At 37.2% G+C, this 17,388-nt stretch overlaps 1 protein-coding gene across 5 annotated transcripts in view; it reads left to right on the top strand.

Annotated features, from left to right (window-relative positions):
• The window catches only part of PTPRZ1 (protein tyrosine phosphatase receptor type Z1), a 145,006-nt gene that overhangs the window by 112,176 nt on the left and 15,442 nt on the right, over positions 1–17,388 (top strand). For 3 of the 5 annotated variants that reach the window (XM_056341631.1, XM_056341629.1, XM_056341633.1), the window contains exons 14-20: positions 7,237–7,328; positions 10,639–10,724; positions 13,036–13,056; positions 13,227–13,323; positions 14,790–14,872; positions 15,620–15,754; positions 17,048–17,182. In XM_056341631.1, coding sequence (XP_056197606.1) covers positions 7,237–7,328; positions 10,639–10,724; positions 13,036–13,056; positions 13,227–13,323; positions 14,790–14,872; positions 15,620–15,754; positions 17,048–17,182 — 649 coding nt within the window. The remainder of the gene's footprint in view (positions 1–7,236; positions 7,329–10,638; positions 10,725–13,035; positions 13,057–13,226; positions 13,324–14,789; positions 14,873–15,619; positions 15,755–17,047; positions 17,183–17,388) is intronic. The other 2 variants (XM_056341632.1, XM_056341634.1) reach the window with 1 other exon arrangement.

The raw sequence follows: 17,388 nt of genomic DNA, 5'->3' as shown, positions 1-17,388 counted from the left end.
CTGTGTCTTTGTCTTGTTCCCAGTGCTGCAGTGAGATGAAACTGACAAAATAAGCTGCAAAACAATTTTAAAGTCCAAAATGCTCAACTACAATTTTTTTGGGGGTGCAGCAAGTTGAACTATTGCAAATAGTTTATTTCCATATTGGGAGATTTTAGTAAATTACCAGTGATTATTAATGCCTAGAAGCCAAGAGACTTAACAGAGCACTGGGAAGAACAGGAAGGAGAATAAAAATTTAAAAAGGTAGTTGTCCATTTAGGATAAGAATCTATGGTCCCCAGCAGGACTGTGTGAATAAGCAATTCATGCCTAGAAGCCAAGAGACTTAACAGAGCACTGGGAAGAACAGGAAGGAGAATAAAAATTTAAAAAGGTAGTTGTCCATTTAGGATAAGAATCTATGGTCCCCAGCAGGACTGTGTGAATAAGCAATTCATGCAGGACTGTAGGAGTGGTACTGTAGCTGACACAGTATACAAGACAGAAGTAGGATAGTTTAATTATACTGTGATAGTATAAATGTTTTAAGATCACTTGCTGAGTAGCTCTTATGATGTTCTGTGATTGAAAAGTTGTTCTACTTTGTGATTCTGCCAAATCAAAATCTGTCATGTCGTGTGGTGTCCGTGTCCCGTCCCGTCCGTCCCTCTCCCCGCCTTCCAAACCGTTCAGCAGGTAACTAAGGATGTGTTTCATGTGCACACACATGCTCAGGTTCCCTCAGGGGCCTGTTTCTCTGTGACTTGGTGAGAAAATAAGAAAAAAAATCAGACCAAAGAGAAGTCAGAAAAAAAAATCAGACCAAAGAGAAGTGATAGCTATAAGCCATGATAACATAATTAGTGAAGGCAAAAGACTCTATCTATACTGTGAAATAAGAGACCAGCTGGCATGGCACAGAACTCTTCTGTACCGCTGAAGTCTCTTCCCTCACAGGTGGAAAAAACAGTGTGGCTGCATTCACATCATCTACTGGGAATGGTCTCTGCCCTGTGTTCACCCCAAACTGCCAAGATTGTGTCAAATAATGCAAGTTGGCCTGAGCTAAAAGCATACCTGGCATCCAGTTAGCCATATGACAGTATGTGGCAGTGCTCAAGCCTTTGGCTCTGTTTTGTTGGTTCTAGATAAAGCCAGAGAGTCTTCCGAGGGTCACGTCTACTTAAGCTCCCAAAGAGCTTTCAAAATCCACACACAACCCTAACACTTCCTCGAGTGTGCAGGTTGCCGGGAGGAAACAGTGGTAGTCCAGAAGCGGGGAAGTAAGTTGCAAAAACTTCCTGCCATAGAGATTCTTGCTGTTTGGTGATTCCCAGGAGCCTGATTCTGTTACTCCTTCTGCACTGCTAACACATAAACTAGCAGCGAGAAACAGCATCTTGTTCTTCTAGGAGCTGTACAAGCAAGGGAGAAGGCAGGCCCAAACATCTCATAGATGCTTCCAGAGCTTGTTTCTTCTTCCCCCCCTCCCCCACCCCCTGCAATCCTGCTTAATTATTAATAAAAATTAAAAGACTGCCCTTTGCGAACCACTGACTGCTGTCATCTGTAGGGTATGATGTCAGGGTTGTGCTTACTGACTGTTCTTCTAGTCTCCTGACGCAGGTTTTCTGTTGGCCCACAGGGGGACAGGGTGCACCCTGGCCCTGAACAGACCAGCCTTAAGAAATTGAGTTCAAGCTTCCTGCATTCCGGTCAAGTGTGCTAGTGAGTCAGACAGCCTTTGGCAAAATTAAAGAGAATTTTGAGCAACAGATTTTCAGAAAGTTTTGTTTCTTCCTTCCAAAGAGGTAGTTAATTGCCGTAAGAATTGCACAACTCATTTCTTAGTTTATGTCTATTTGGATAATTATACTGTCTATCAAAGGATTTACAGCTAGCCACTTTCATATTGAGAACCTTTTCCTGTCTGTCATGTTACGCAACACGAACATTCATATTAATCTTCCAAAGGGTTTCATCCCTGATGCTAAATAGTATTCGAAATCTCTTCTATTTGCCAAAGAGCACCATCCATTTTAAGACCCAGATTGTACAGTGCAGTTCTAGTAATCTTACACGTTACAAGCTTGTTTTTGTTGAATAACATTGTGTTCATTTCATATTCTTCCTCTGGGAATGAACAATTCTGTAACACACGTCTTTCAAAATAAAACAAAAATCCCATTAGCAGTAATATCTTCTTGACTTGAATTTAATCTTTTCTGTATTTCTTGTGTACTACAAAATAAAATATGGAGCTCTTTTTGTCTTAATCCTCAAGAAAATTCTCTTGGCATTATGATAACACCAGTAACATGTTTCTTATTTCAGAAGAATGAAACATGAACAGTATGTATTGTCAGTAGGACTTTGTAGCTCTCTTTCAAAGGTGCCAAGACCCTCACCTCTTTTTAAAGCCTGGGGAAAATCACAGTATTAACTTCATTGCTATGCACTTTTTATTAAGTCCAGAAGATATTAGTATAAAGTGTACAAGAATTTTTATGGTTAGATTTAGTTTATTTTCATATAATTGATGTAAGCTGCCAGTGTTCCTTTTTATAATTTTTTTTATGTGGGGCAATTATTTTCAGTTATTAAAGTTAATAAAAAGTTTGGGTTTGCAAGAAGATACTTTATATTCCTTTGGCAACAGTACTCAAAAAATAGCTGGATGTTTGAGTGAATAGTGCTAAGAGTAGTTTCCACTGTTTACTAATTTCAATAAGCAAAGGGTGTGTTGAATATGCAAAAGGCGTTTTATTTGATTTAAAAACCAAGTAACTACCAAGACTGACAAGTTCCAGTTTCTCAAGATTAAAAAAAGGCAAAATTATTTTGTTCTTCACTTGAATGACTTGTATCAGAAAAACAATTCTGTACCATCTGTTGTTTGGGTTTGGGTTGTTTTTTTCTTACATGAAATTGTTAATCAGCACTTGAGGAAATTCCCCAATCTCTTCACTATCTCATTAGGCACAATTTCAATCTTTCTGTGATAAAATATTCATTTCTCTGACAGGGATGAAAACTTTTAATGGCAATATTGTCTAAAGTTTGTCTAAATGCCCGTAGGAAAATACACAACTTCCAACTACTGTAGTTCTATGTATCTTTTGTAATTCAAGCAGTTTTCAAGCAATGTCATTTTCCTTTCATTTCTTCTTGATTATGATCATGATTATAATCACAGTGGAATAAGCAAGGAGAATCTTTTACCTGTTTAATGGCCTTGTTGTCCAGATAGATATTTTTTTTACCACTTCAGAGGGAATTTTCTGTCCAAATCTAGTCTATCCATCTCTCTTGAGTTTCTATCTACTTGACTGAGTCCTTGCAGCAGAGATGCAGCAGGGATATTTGAATCTGCTTGCTTTGTTCTTTTCATTTCTGGATGGCTTCATCATTGCCATTTTACTGAATTAACCGTACCTGGTAAGGTGACTGAAAATGAGAGTTTCTCTGTGCTAACATATAATATAATGGAAATTGCTTATGCATGTGCATGCTGGTTTTGAACAGTTCATAGGAGTGATCAAGGAAAATAAACCTGATGAAGTGATGTACAGGGAGAAATGTCAGGCTATTTGTGCAGATCAATTTTTATAATGATTATTATAAGAAAAGCTTAGAAAATAATAAAGTGGTAATGGCTGTCAGTGGGAGTTACACCATTCGGGATTCTTTTTCAACAAATATATATGAATCTTAGTGAGGCAGTAGCTCCAATAATATGAACAGCAGATTGCTATTGCAGTTCTAGCTGTATTTGTATCTATAGACATAATGAGTATCAGCTGGCAGTCTTGAAGCCTCCTAGAAGTTACATGACAGCAGTGCTTTAGAAATGACCCGACCCAATGACAGAGAAGACCCTGAGCAGTCATTTGAATTTCAGTTTTTCTTTACCACCCTAAATCTTTGAAACACAGCTGTCAGAGAATGTTCGTTTTCTTATCCGTGATTTAAACTGATGCCTTGAGTCCTGTATTAGGTTTATGGGAGCAGAGTTGAGAACCCTCTTTAAGAATAGTTAATCTCACACATGCAGAGACACAGTAAAAGCCAATTTAAATTTGCAAAGGTCACACATCCATCCATGAAGGAAAAACTTCACAACTATGTTACACTGAATTATAAATAAGTGTTAATCAATTTTGAAAATTAAAATTTCAGCTGACAAGCACTTAAAAATTAATTTGAACCATTTAAAAATGGAGTCATTGAAATCATTGGATTCACTGAGGATCTATTTAAAGATCCTTTGGATCCGTAAGATCTTTAAATAAACAGAACCATTTAAAAATAAATTCTAATTAATGTTGTAAGAATACCTATTGGCAGATACCCTGTGAGCACAGAAGACCCTGAAACCTTCAGAGAAAGAAGTAATCGTGCCTCCAAGCCATCCTGGGCAAGCAGTGGGTGTGCAAACCCATCCTGTCACAGATGCGTCTTGCGAGGTTCAGCTCCCTTCTTCAGCTGACACAAGCGGTGAACACGCTGCACACGTGCACCCTCGCACGCACACACAGCATCATGCTGTGTTGCCTGCCGCGGTGACAATCCCAGCCAAGCTCTGAGCAGTCCCTACCCCAGGGGAGAAGTAGGCAGCACGTATCTTCAGCCAAGGTCCGGGGGCCCGCGTGCCAGAAAAGTGATCTGAGGCATGGTCTTGTCCCAAGTAGTTCTCATTTAAGTGGTCATTCAGATCTAGTATCCCTCCTATTAAACTGAAAAGCTGCTGCTGCTTACCTTCCTGTACAGATACAGACACTGTAATTAATTCAGTGGCTTAGCACTATCTCCATATATAAAGCATGTCTTCAAAGAAGAGTGTGGTGTCTAAATTACAAATTAACAGTTTTAGGTTGAAGATCTAAATGCTGCGATGAAAGGTATAAATTAAATAATCAGGTTAACTTTGAGTGATGGAACCTTTGTCTGGAAGTTTGAAATAGTCATCACTTTTCTCATTAACAAGTGATAATTAACAAGACATGATTGTTAACATTAGATTTAGTCATGAAGGCTTTCATTGCTGGTGTAGAAGCAGATAGACTGCCTATTTATGAGTTTTATTACAGGTTAAGTCAACTGCTATGAATTTGTCTCCCAAATGTGCTAAGGGTATAATTTATTTTCAGCCACAATTAACTTGTTAAAGATTAAAGATACAGTGGCTCAGTGAAGGATAGTGAATGTATGGCCTATTATGAAGACATTTTAAGTACTGCTTTAGATGTGAAAGCCATTATGCTAATTGAATTCTTTTTAGCTCAATCTTTTCTTAAGCAGGGAGGTGACAAAATTCTGTGATGTTAGTCCATAAACTTTATGTATGATCATTGTTAATAGGCAGTAGGCATTAGAGGGAGGACATTTTTTGGGTTTAGGGCATTAGTGTCAGGCTGGTTGGCATGCTTGGTTGTTTGGTGCTGTTTTTAATAAACACAGTACATCAGCATTCACTGTGCCTAGCAGGCAGGACCAAACTTGCCAGAAGTGTTTAGTGATCTGAAGTACCTTGATACCTGCTTACCTCTCAGACATTCTGCACAGAGTCCTTAGATTAACTCTTTGAGTATTATGCTAGCATTGAGACAGCCTCTCTCACCTCAGCAGCCGCTAACTCTATGGGGTGCTAATGTATAGAGCCTCTTTAAAAATTAGAAAGATGTTCCCAAGCACATCCTGAATGTGTTCTTGGTCTGCATCCCAAAATTGCCATTTCTAAGTAAAAATAAGTACATAATGAATAGTCTTACTCCAAACACGTCATGCAAAGCCAAAGCTTTTCCATGAACATCACAAATAGGTTTTTAGAGTATTCTAGCTGGGCTGCAAATTTAATCGTCATGTGAATCACCAGAACTATTTTGTGTGCCACATTTTCCCCTTTGATGTAGCTGTCTGCTTTTTCTTGTGTTTTAAGAGAATCTGCATTGTTCATAGACAGAAGATTCCCAATGCATTGCAAGAGTATGGGCATGTTTCCCACAGGCTTAATTCAAATAAGCTTACCAAAGGCTTGATGATCTACATTATGGTTCTGGAAAGAATGACAACATCCACATATTCCCTACTTATTTCTCAAAGTAGCTTCAAAATTTCTTTTTATGAGTAGTTTTATCAGTGCAGTGATACGAGAACAGTACAGAAGAATTTAAAATAACAGTGATGACACAACATATCAATCGATCATACAATAGCTTCAACCAACAGCTTTGAAGAAGCAGAATCTTGTAAATAAAAGATTAATGAGATTCATATTTTCCTGATGCAGATATTTCTTTTAAAATTTAATGATTACCAAATAATATTTCAAACAGATTAAGTGACCCAGAGTAAAGATTCTCATTAGCATATCTAATCATATGGAGATTTTTTAATTAAGGAGGCTTTGCAATGCTTACAGCAGCAGTTGGTTATTTAGTACCTTGAATAGCTTGGACTCTTAACAGATGCTATTCTTATTATCTTCACATCTGGATTACAGCACAGATACAAATAACATTGTGGGTCATAGTTAAGGTTGATTCCATTTGTATTCATACTTCAGTGTTTTGGCAACAAAGCTAGCATCTTCTGGAGTTATAAATTCCGCTGTTCCTGTTTGTCAACTTTGGGAAGTCCTCCTTGGTTAAGGTGTCCCTCAGTGTTGCAATTACATTATCAAAAAAAATGTTTAGCCCCAGTCATAGTAGTTTCAGAGCCACCGTTTTGTCTGTTACAGGGCGTGTTGTCTTTTTTTACATTTCGGTGTCTGCAGTAGGATCTATTTATGAATTACCAGAACCAATCTTGTGCACTGCTCCATCTTCAGGCTAGCATAATCACATGAAAGGGGAAAGTAATTATGTGTGCAAATTTGGATAAGCAAGGAAGACAATGGCATTTTTTATACTTGGAGTTGTGCAGCATCTACAGTAGCTCCTCCTGATGCAGAGCTCTTCTTTCAGCTTTCACTATGACTGATGTGTGCTCTGTCTTCTGCCTCTTGTATAGGTAAAGATCCGTGAACTATGTATTATGCTGAGTTAATGTAGTATCTTCAAGCTGTATGCGTAGCTTGGTGGTCTTGGCGGAATATTTGTATTATAGCAGTAGTATCTGTCAGTCCATGAAAACTAGTTTTCAAAACCATGATTTTCTTTCCTACTCAGTAATGCCAGAATTCCAAAAGGTCTCAGATAATGTGTTTTGGTTTGGGTTTTTTTGTAATGTTTATTTATGTTTCTTCCCCTCTAGGAAATGTTTCCAGACTGCTCACTTTTATTTAGAAGATAATACATCACCTCGAGTGATTTCTGCTCCTCCAGCTCCAGTCTTCCCAGTCTCAGGTATTTTTTGTCAACTGTTCTGTGGATTGGTGTTAGCTGTTGGAAGATGTGCTTTGTATGTGTCCATATGAATTCTTCTGTAACATCTATAAACCAGAGATTTGTACCCTCTTATACTAACAAGAACAGGTGCACCTGACATAGGCAGAGACTAGTATTACTAATATTCTCTCCTGTAAGTAACACAGAAGAGAAACATCCTCACTGTACAGAGTTGGCTCAAAGATACGCTGTGCCTTCTGGCCATTTGAGATGTAGCCTCACTGGAGATGGCTGCTAGTGAAGATACCTGAGCTACACTCAATACCTCTAGTTCACTGTCACAAAGTAGATGATTACACCAGCAACATAGTCTGCTGTATTTCTGCCTTTAATTGAATTTGTCACCTATGTATAGAACATGACCTATTCTTTGTACCAGCAGGACCAATATATGCCTCATCTGTCTGCATTTCATTTGCAATTATGTTTTCTTTAGCTTACAGATTTTACTAGCATAGTTACTACAGGTAAAGTTCTCTGTGAGCCTCTCATAAAAATGATATACAAGTGCAGAATATTATTAGCATCTTCTGGTTCCATATCCACCACAGTTATTTGGAGAAACTCTTTCTTTTCTTTCCTCCTCAAAGAATACCAGAGGAGCCTGTGAAGCCCTCCCAGCTTTTTTAGTCTGAGTAGGATGAAAAGTACCTTAAATAGATTAATTCTGCAGAAGATCTCAGGCCATGTTTTCACCCATGAGAAAAGGATATATTGTTCCACAAGTAATCCTTCTGCAAACTGCTGTTACACAGGAGAATGGGTTCTCTTGAAATGGCTAAGGGAAGCAAAATCAGCCCTTGTGTAGATAGCTAGTAAAAGCATTTAATTATATAAATCCCAAACATAAGGCTTCTGTTGTAAATTAATTGTAGGCATCATTAAATGCCTCTTGTATTGATTACCATTATTAGGAGATGCATAACTTTTTCTAAATGGTTAATAGGCAGGGATATATCTTGATCACAGAAAACATGATTATATGTGAATGTCAAGTGGCAATCATTGTAGGAAATCCCTGCTCTTACTCTCTGCCATTAATTATACTGTAGTACAACTGTATAATTTTCTTGCAATTTTTCCTGACCAGCTCACCGCAGGGAAGCAGTGTTTTCCATTGTCACAAGACAGAATTGCACTTACAGTTATTCTGAGTGCTTGAAATATGTGTTTCAATGCTGCAGGTTTTCCTTCTGAAATACTAATAAATATTAACTTAAAGAGAAAAGTGTTTCTACGTGCCTGAAAATACATTAAATATGTTATGGGGAAAAGCTGCAAGCACTGCAGAAATATTTTTCTTTATTTTGCATGCAACAGATGTCAAGAGAGCAGGTTTTATGTTTTCTATTGCACAAGTGTTTCAGCAGTGTAGTTTCACAACAATTGAGACTAACTGCAAATAATACTGGCAAAGAGCATAGAGCAGGAAAAGCATTTTGTAACTGCTAAGTTTAAAATTTTTGTTATGACTATGACTAAAAGCACATTCAACAGATCTCATTATATATTAAGTTTTTCTTTTGTGGGGTTTCAGTAGCAGAGATAGGAGAATTGCAGTTGTTCACAGAAATTGCCCTGACACTTCACAGCATAATTCAATGATGCATTGAGAACAAATAATGAATTACATTATAATAATGAATTAGGGCCCACTATTAACCTCTAAGTAGCTTGAAGTGATACCTGCCATCCATATATAAAATATATTCCTGGAGTCAGAAGTGACTGAATTGGGAGCTTAGCACTGGCAAGGAAATACAACAATAATTAGACCAAACCCGAGATCTCTTTCTCCCTTACTGGCCTTGCTCTTACGGTCATTTACCTTCCCTTTTGGTTTTGTGTTTGCAAATTACTAGAATAAACACTTTATTCCAAGTTTCATCTCCAAAGTGTGAAGACAGTGTTACACATTTGTTCAGCTTCTCTTAGGCTTAGTAGGATAAATTCACTTTTTTTATTCAGATCTATTCATGTAAGTGGAAGACCAGATGGATCTCATATACAAATAAAAAAATTCTTGGTAACTGAAAACTAAAATTATTAAGTGGCCTAAATGCTGAACATCTGTTTATGTAAATAACACGTCCCTGTTCAATGTTTTTGATGTTTCGTTCTCATATAAACCAGTGATGAAATTATGAATTGTGAAATAGGCTTTAAAAAAAAAAATATTCTTCAGAACCAAAACTAGCTGAAATAATATCATCCTTTAACAGGTAATTAACAGAAGAGATGACTTTGTTACGTAGCTTATTTGCAGGAAACAAGTTTAAAAGTCCCCAAGGTTTTTGACATTATCCCTAATGAATGTTCTACAGAAGAGAGTTTTGCTGTATTTGTGTAAAGTAAAAAGGAGATGTCCTGAAATATAAATAAACATCAGATGGAAAATTCAGACTCAGTATCAGGACCCAGAAGTTACGTAAATCACATATATTGGTTGAGATTGTAGATACTGTCTTTGTGGGTATCCAGAAAGTCTTAAATTTGAATCGTTCACTTAAAACTTGAAGTATAAAGCCCGATGTGAAAATTTGCAGTCAATACTCCCAGGATCTGAAATAATATTATTATCAGTAGGTCATCATAGGATCATGGAGAGAATGGGGGGAAAAGTCCCTACTGGAAATACTGATGCAATAAAAGATGAAAATTAGGTATTGTTTCCTTTGGATGCCAATGGCAACATGCAACACATCAGTTAAAATTTTTTTACTGGCATAATGTTGCATTAATTCAGTAGGTTTGGGACTATGCGGCTCGTCCATGTGCTGTATCAAGAGCCCCAGTGGAACACTAATCAGCCTAAAGTACCCAGACGGCTCTGCCCGATGATCATTCTTTATCAGTATTACTCAGCGCTCTGCTCCTACCCTCCCTTTGGTAGCAAACTGCTAATCCTCCCATTTCCCCTTGACTTCACAGAGAGTTCCGAGTGCTCTTCAATTTACAGATGAGCTCAGCTTCTTGCAGAATCAGCACCTTGCTTTTGGGTGCTTAAAGACAGAGCAAGACCTAGCAAGGCATTTTCTATATCTCCTTTCCAATAGTCATTTAGAAATGTGCAAGTGTTAGAGAATGATTTTAGAAATGTTAATGGTGTTAAATAGTGTTCTTATTTTTGTGAGAGTTGTATATCCAAAGTTCATGCCAAAAAATTTATTTCAGGATATTGTGTGGATTGCCTACATATAAACTTCTTTGTATGTCACTGGCTTTTTATTCTTCATAAATATATTTTTTGTCTTTTCCCACCCCTAAGATGATGTTGGAGCAATTCCAATAAAGCATTTTCCAAAACATGTTGCAGATTTACATGCAAGTAATGGTTTTTCTGAAGAATTTGAGGTATGGCTTTATGACGTCATCTTTCTTCTTAGCATATACAAATAATGTTAAGTTTAAATGCCTGGAAACACAGAACTGGGCATTACATTCTGACTTGGTGACCAGTTTCATAAATGAGTGTGAATATAAGTACTGTGAGCCCGGTAAGGACTGCTTATGCGTAAAGGCTATGGAGATTTATAAAAGCTAACAGGACTGGGATGCAAATGGCAATGTTTATCACTGTGATAAAATAATAAATGAGTGTGTGAGTAAACTGTGCAAAGATAATGCAATCTGTGTGGTTGATCAGATACAGTTGTAGATCTAAAGCTTTTCCAACACTAATGCCAATTGAATTTTTCAGAAGCTACCCCCATTTGCATGTTCCATTTACAGAGAAAAAAAATGGAAGTATAATGAGTACACGTGGCAAGACTTCTGATTAACAGGGGAGCTAATGTAGTCTTCATATGTGGTAGTGAAAGCTTTACAGTTCCTTTCCTAAAGTATATGGTTCATAATAAGAGGTATTTCAAAATTTTGAAACATGCTCTCATCATATAATGTTACTGTCACCATATGTAACTAATGAACTTCATTGTTTTTCACATTCATATGCATTACAAGAAATTTGAAAATAGATCAATATATTGGTTCCTTGCAACGTTCTAACTTAAGCCACATAAAATAAACATTATAAACCCAAACTCTGTAATTAAAGCTGTGCTATTAAAAGCCTTCACAAGTGATTTCTAACAAAATTAGTCATTTGAGATGGAAACAAACTTTTTAATTGAGCTCTGTTAATTTAAAATATGATTGTAATATTACTGCTGCAAAAACAAGAAGACTGAAAGTAAAAAAAAATCATAGTTTTACATCTTTTGGTTTTGTTTTTTTTTTCCCCAGCCACTGTATTGTGATCTAATGGACCAAAAATACCATGTCATTCACCTAACCTTCCTCATCAGTATTTCTTCTCCAATTCATAGAACATTCAGAATATCCATCTGATTGTGGGACCAAACTTGTAAATACCTGTGAAAGTCCAGTACATGTTCATACGTTACATGTGCATACGCACTGACAGGCCTGGGCTCCAGCTAGACTGGCCGTTAATAAGAGCTGATGCTGAAGGACTGTGTGTAAATACAATGGTAACAAAGTTCTTTCACCATCAGTGAGGGCAGCGATACAGAAATCAAATTGTTCATGCTAAATTGTTCTTTTCCTGAATTTTTTTTTTTCCTAAATAGCAGCAGTGATCCAGAGACCAAATATAGTACATCTTACTGAACTACACCTGCACCATCTGAAACATTTCATGCTTGTTTTAACTATTAAGAAAACCTCAGTGTCCTCATCATTCCTTGGAGACCTGTTCAGCTTTACAGCCTACCCTAGAATTAGTGTCCTGATCTTTTCTCTACTGATAAAGAACTTAGAAGATACGGAAAAACTGAAATACAGTCATTGTCTTTGCAGAGTCCGCATATATTTGAAGTACAGGGGTGGTTCAAGTTTTTTATTTATATTGCTATGAAACAACTCATATTTGAAATTTTCAGACTGGTAACAACTTTTCATATATATTTTTAAATAGCTGAACGTGACTAATATTAAAATAAATCCTAAAAAGTCTTGGGAAACATTATTATTATTATAGTACTTTCAGTGATGGTAGCATATTTCCTCGTTAAGTAATGTGGACCTTATAAATGCTTCAGTTTCCCATCAGTTAATCAGTAAAATAAAATAAATTAACTTTGTGTGTCTTATAGACTTTGTGCCTGTCTTCTCAATCCTGTCTCTGTCTTTATAAAAACATTGGATTCATTGAGAAACTTCTGGCAGACTGAGGGCTGTAATGCTGTCCTTCACCAGAGCGCCATGAGTCTGTCTGAGCATCACACTGTCCTGCTCCAGTACAGGTTTTACAGCTGAATGCAAAGAGAGCAAAAGCATTCCCTAGAGAAGCTAATGCAATTATAAGGACCAATAACAAATCCAATGAACAGTTAAATATATAGATAATCTGGCTAAAGTCAGTGATGTTGCTCGTATGTGTAAGCTTTTGCCAGCCTAAGGTGTGACATTAAAACTAAAGATAGGAAAACAGCTGTCAGTATTTTAACAGGAAAATCACCTCTTGTTTCCTTTAAGAGTTATTTCAAAATATTCAGCTTTGTTGTTATTATGGAGATATATATTGCATGACCATAACTGTTTTCCATATAGTAATTGTAATTTATATAAACACTTTTATCCATTTGTTCTGTGCTGTGGAATTTGATTTTTTTTACTTTTTTTGCATTCATTCCCTCATTAGACACTGAAAGAGTTTTATCAGGTAAGGAATTATTTCACTGCATATTTTTTTTTTAGCAATGAAGTAGTTGTAAAATGTCATAGATAATTGGGTGTAAGGTTGTGGTTCTTTTCATGCTGACTTACTGTATTTTAAGACATACTATGTATCTTAATACTTACTAAAGTATGACATACTACTTTTTTTTTTAGGAAATCCAGAGCTGTACTGTAGATCTAGGTATTACATCAGACAGCTCTAATCACCCTGACAACAAGAATAAGAATCGATACATAAACATCGTTGCTTGTAAGTAAATGCATCACTTGGTGTTCTTAGTTATTGGTAAGAAATAATTATAGACAAGTATGGATGTATATATTATTATTAGAGGGGGAAAAGATTACCTCTACGCTGAAAGCTCTGGCTATTTTTCAGCAAAATGCTTGGTGAGGAGTAGCATGAGATTTCACATTTCTTCAAGGTAGTCCTGTGGCGTTCTGCTGCTTTGGTGAGCATGTGTTAGCAAGACATATTTGTGTCTCCTGTGATGACCCAAAGGGAGTTGGGAGATCTCATTATAATGCCATTATAAAGCCAAAGAAGCTGTGTTTTGATTGCCAAAATTAATCCATCTTTTATCCATCTTTTATCTGGAATAATGAAGATTTATCCTCTCTAGGAGCTTTACAATCCCTGGATATATTTACTGTCATGTATAAATGTAAATGTACTGAGTTTATGTTGTATTGTTCCCTGCCACAGTGATAGATATTAGCCAGGACACATTTTTCCATTGCATCTCCCTCCTTCACTGTGCCAGATTTTTCTTCTCTGAAGCATATCTATGCCGTTTCATTGATCTCTCTTTGCAGCTAATGCCTCTGGGCTTTTGATCACTTTGGTGGCTTAATATATTTTTCTTAACTCTCTAGTATTTCAGCTTTGTTCTGATAGGAAGAAGCTCTAAATTAAACATATGTGCAGTATTCGGTGTTCCTAGAACTTAATAGAAAAAGAGACAATATCAGCCTATCTGGCAGAAGACAATGTAAACCAGCAGCAAGAAACCCAATCCACCTGCCTGAAGATACCTCTAGAGGGATGGAGAGTCAGGGATTTTCCTCTGCCATGCTGTGTTTGTACCTGATCCTACAAAAGGTGCCAACCCAGCAGCTTTTTTGTCACAGGGCAGTGCACAAGCAGCTTAGGTAGCAAGAATTGTCCTGTGCAACCGAGTCACGTCCCTAGTCCTTATAATCAGTGCAGGCTACAGAAAGCTTCAGCTCCCCCTGAGGTATCTACTGCTGAGGCTCTTCAGCTGACCAGCTTCTCCAGGGTCCCTTTGCTCTCCAGTCTCTGCTCTTTAACTTGGAATTAATGTGCCTAAACACTGGTGCATACTGTCGTTTGAGACATCCCACTGTGCAGGCTTGGCAGTTGTGACAGAACTTACAGACCTGTGCCCCTCCACACGTAGCAGCTGGAGGCTGCAGGGAAATATGTCACAGTGCCTAAAATGACCCCAGGTGCTGCTGTTCAGGCAACTAGATTTTGAATCCCTTGAACCCTTGGATTCATTAGTTTATTTTACTGCAAACTAGAATTTTGAATCTGATTCATACCTAAGCACAAGATGTTTGCATGTGTGATTGTCACTGTATTAGTCTTATGTATTGTAAAAATCCATTTCAGTATTTTTTTAAAGTTTTCTTATAGCAAGAATATAATTCTTGCAGAAAACTGTGTTTATTTTCTCCCTTGTTTTGCTACAGATGATCATACTAGGGTTAAATTAGCACAGCTTGCAGAAAAGGATGGAAAACTGACCGATTACATTAATGCCAACTACGTTGATGTAAGTGCCTTTTTCTGTCTGCCAGCCTCTTCATCCGTCAGTCTTTTCTGTAAAAAAGATGCATGAAGGTGAATAGACTTGATTAAAAACAAGTATCACAATATTACAGGCTTTATTAAAAAAAACTTTACTGATCTAAGTTAAGCCTACAAAGTGAAAGCACAGGTAAAACTCCAATTCTTTCTTGAATCCGTCTTGATATTGTAGCAGCTGCAGCTTAGTGAAGAGTTTTATGAAACAAAAAAAAATGTTTTGTCACATTTGAGTCATTTTAGCTTTTTGCATCTGAATGTTTGTTCTTTTGTACATTCCTGGTAAGTGGTTAATTCTTCTGTCTGAGATAATCTCATGAGAGAAAGATGCCATTTGGCTGAGAGCCTCACCAAGGTACCATTTATTCAGTTTTCATTACCTAGCAATTTACATGTGAATTATCTTGATTAAATTTTTAAACCACTATCATAACAGATGTTGCATAATCACTATCATGTCAACATTCTGCCAGAACACGGGCACTTGAACATACATCCTATTTGTTGGAATTACAAACATTGACATAACAGTTGCATTCATATGTCATCTGGTACCACAGGTTTTCTGTGATTTGGATAGTGATAAATTCAAAAGTACTTAAAAGCTTTTGAGGTGCTTTAAAAATAGATACATAAAATATCATGTACTCCTCCCAACCTCCTTTTGATTGTGGACTGTGATTTGACAAGTGTCATTTGTTATATTTCAATTTAGGGCTACAACAAGCCAAAAGCCTACATCGCAGCTCAAGGGCCACTAAAATCGACAGCAGAAGATTTCTGGAGAATGATTTGGGAACACAACGTAGAAGTTATTGTGATGATAACTAATCTTGTTGAGAAAGGAAGGGTATGAGTACCTTTGTCTATTACTTACTTCTCTGATGAAAGATCTGCCTCTAGCAGACTCCTTTCTCTCTTTTAAAAATTGGTTTAGGCATCTGTTGAGCAAAAAGCAACAGTTTGTAGTAGTTGCTTGTACTAGGATTGACTATAGAAGTAGAAAGTTGACAATTTGTAGTATGAAACTGAAGAAAACATTTGAACTCAATTGTCAACAACAGGTCTTGAAAGTGCCATGTTCTAACTACAAAAAAACTGTCTTTTACTGAAAAAAAAGACTGCTTGTATATATTTAGGACTAGCCAGGCTGTGGACCTTGTGCCACATTCTGCTAGCAATCTGCTCTCCATGAGAATTCTTTCTCAGGGGTGCCTTAGACCCTGGAAAGGAGAAGGCCATAGTTTGGGTGAATTTTTCTGGATATTCTCTGGTTGCTCCGTTAACATCTTGTGGGATCTACAGTTCCTTTCCTACTATGTGACTAGATACATGTTTCTCCAGTGAGACAAGAGGAGGTCAAACCCCATCACAGGATGTGTGTTTCTCTGGCTATGTGATGGGACTATGCATGTACCCTGGGGTCGCCTGACGAGTCATTGCATCACACTTGCCACACACGGGCAGTAGTGCCTAAAATGCATGTAAATCTTGTCATATGGCCTGTTAAGTATCTATCAGATGATACAGACACAGCAGATGCAGATGAGGGCCACACTGGGAGTACCACTTTGTTTATAATACCATGCTATAAACATGTACTTTTGCGGTACTCCTAGAGAAGGCTCTATGGCTACCCAAACAAAAGGGTGGACATCACAGCTCTCTACTGTATATTCTGGCCACACACAAGCTCACTGTAACCCTCGCTGATCAGATACAAGTATACTCTGCCCATGCTATGAACTAACCAAAAGTCATATATGACTCTACTGACTTGAACGTATTCCTGTTTTTTCTATAGATTATGTGTTAGTTCCTTTAGATTTTTAGAGTGCCCATAGAATGGCAAGTTCCACAGTATTAGAACTCTTTAACTCTTATAGTATGATATAACCTCTCTTTTTTTGAGTTTTCCAAATAAGAAGTACCTGTGCCCAACCATCTCTCTTTACAGCACAAAATGAATATACATTACCTGTTCTCTTGCACTGAAGCTCATGTCTATTATAAACTGGGTGTATTGAGAGTCCCTGTATGTTTTTTTGGTTGACTGTGTTCTTAAATTTGAACATTTCAGCTTGCTAGTTTCACATTTTGTTTTCTTTCCTTTTTTCACTGTTTGTCATTTCCTTTCTAACAGAGAAAATGTGACCAGTACTGGCCTGCCGAAGGTAGTGAAGAATATGGGAACTTCTTGGTTACTCAGAAGAGTGTTCATGTACTTGCCTATTATACCGTGAGGAATTTTACTCTTAGAAACACCAAGATCAAAAAGGTTCGTGTCATCCTGAAAACATAGTTGGGCAAAAAAAAGGCAAAAATTTTTCAGAGTATTTTTTAAGGCAGTTGGCAGCTCTTTTCTGTTGTATATGTAAAGCTGAATCCTTTAGGCCTCAGCCAGCCAAGATGCTTTTCAGTGTCAGTTAATTTGACCAGATCAACAAACTGAGAAGACACTGGCCTGTAGTGCTGGTGGGATGT

The sequence above is a fragment of the Falco biarmicus genome, chromosome 5, assembly GCF_023638135.1.
Source record: "Falco biarmicus isolate bFalBia1 chromosome 5, bFalBia1.pri, whole genome shotgun sequence".
In the NCBI taxonomy this organism is placed as follows: Eukaryota; Metazoa; Chordata; class Aves; order Falconiformes; family Falconidae; genus Falco; species Falco biarmicus.
The sequence above is the reverse complement of the archived record's forward strand: the minus strand, read 5'-3'. Positions and strand labels throughout refer to the sequence as shown.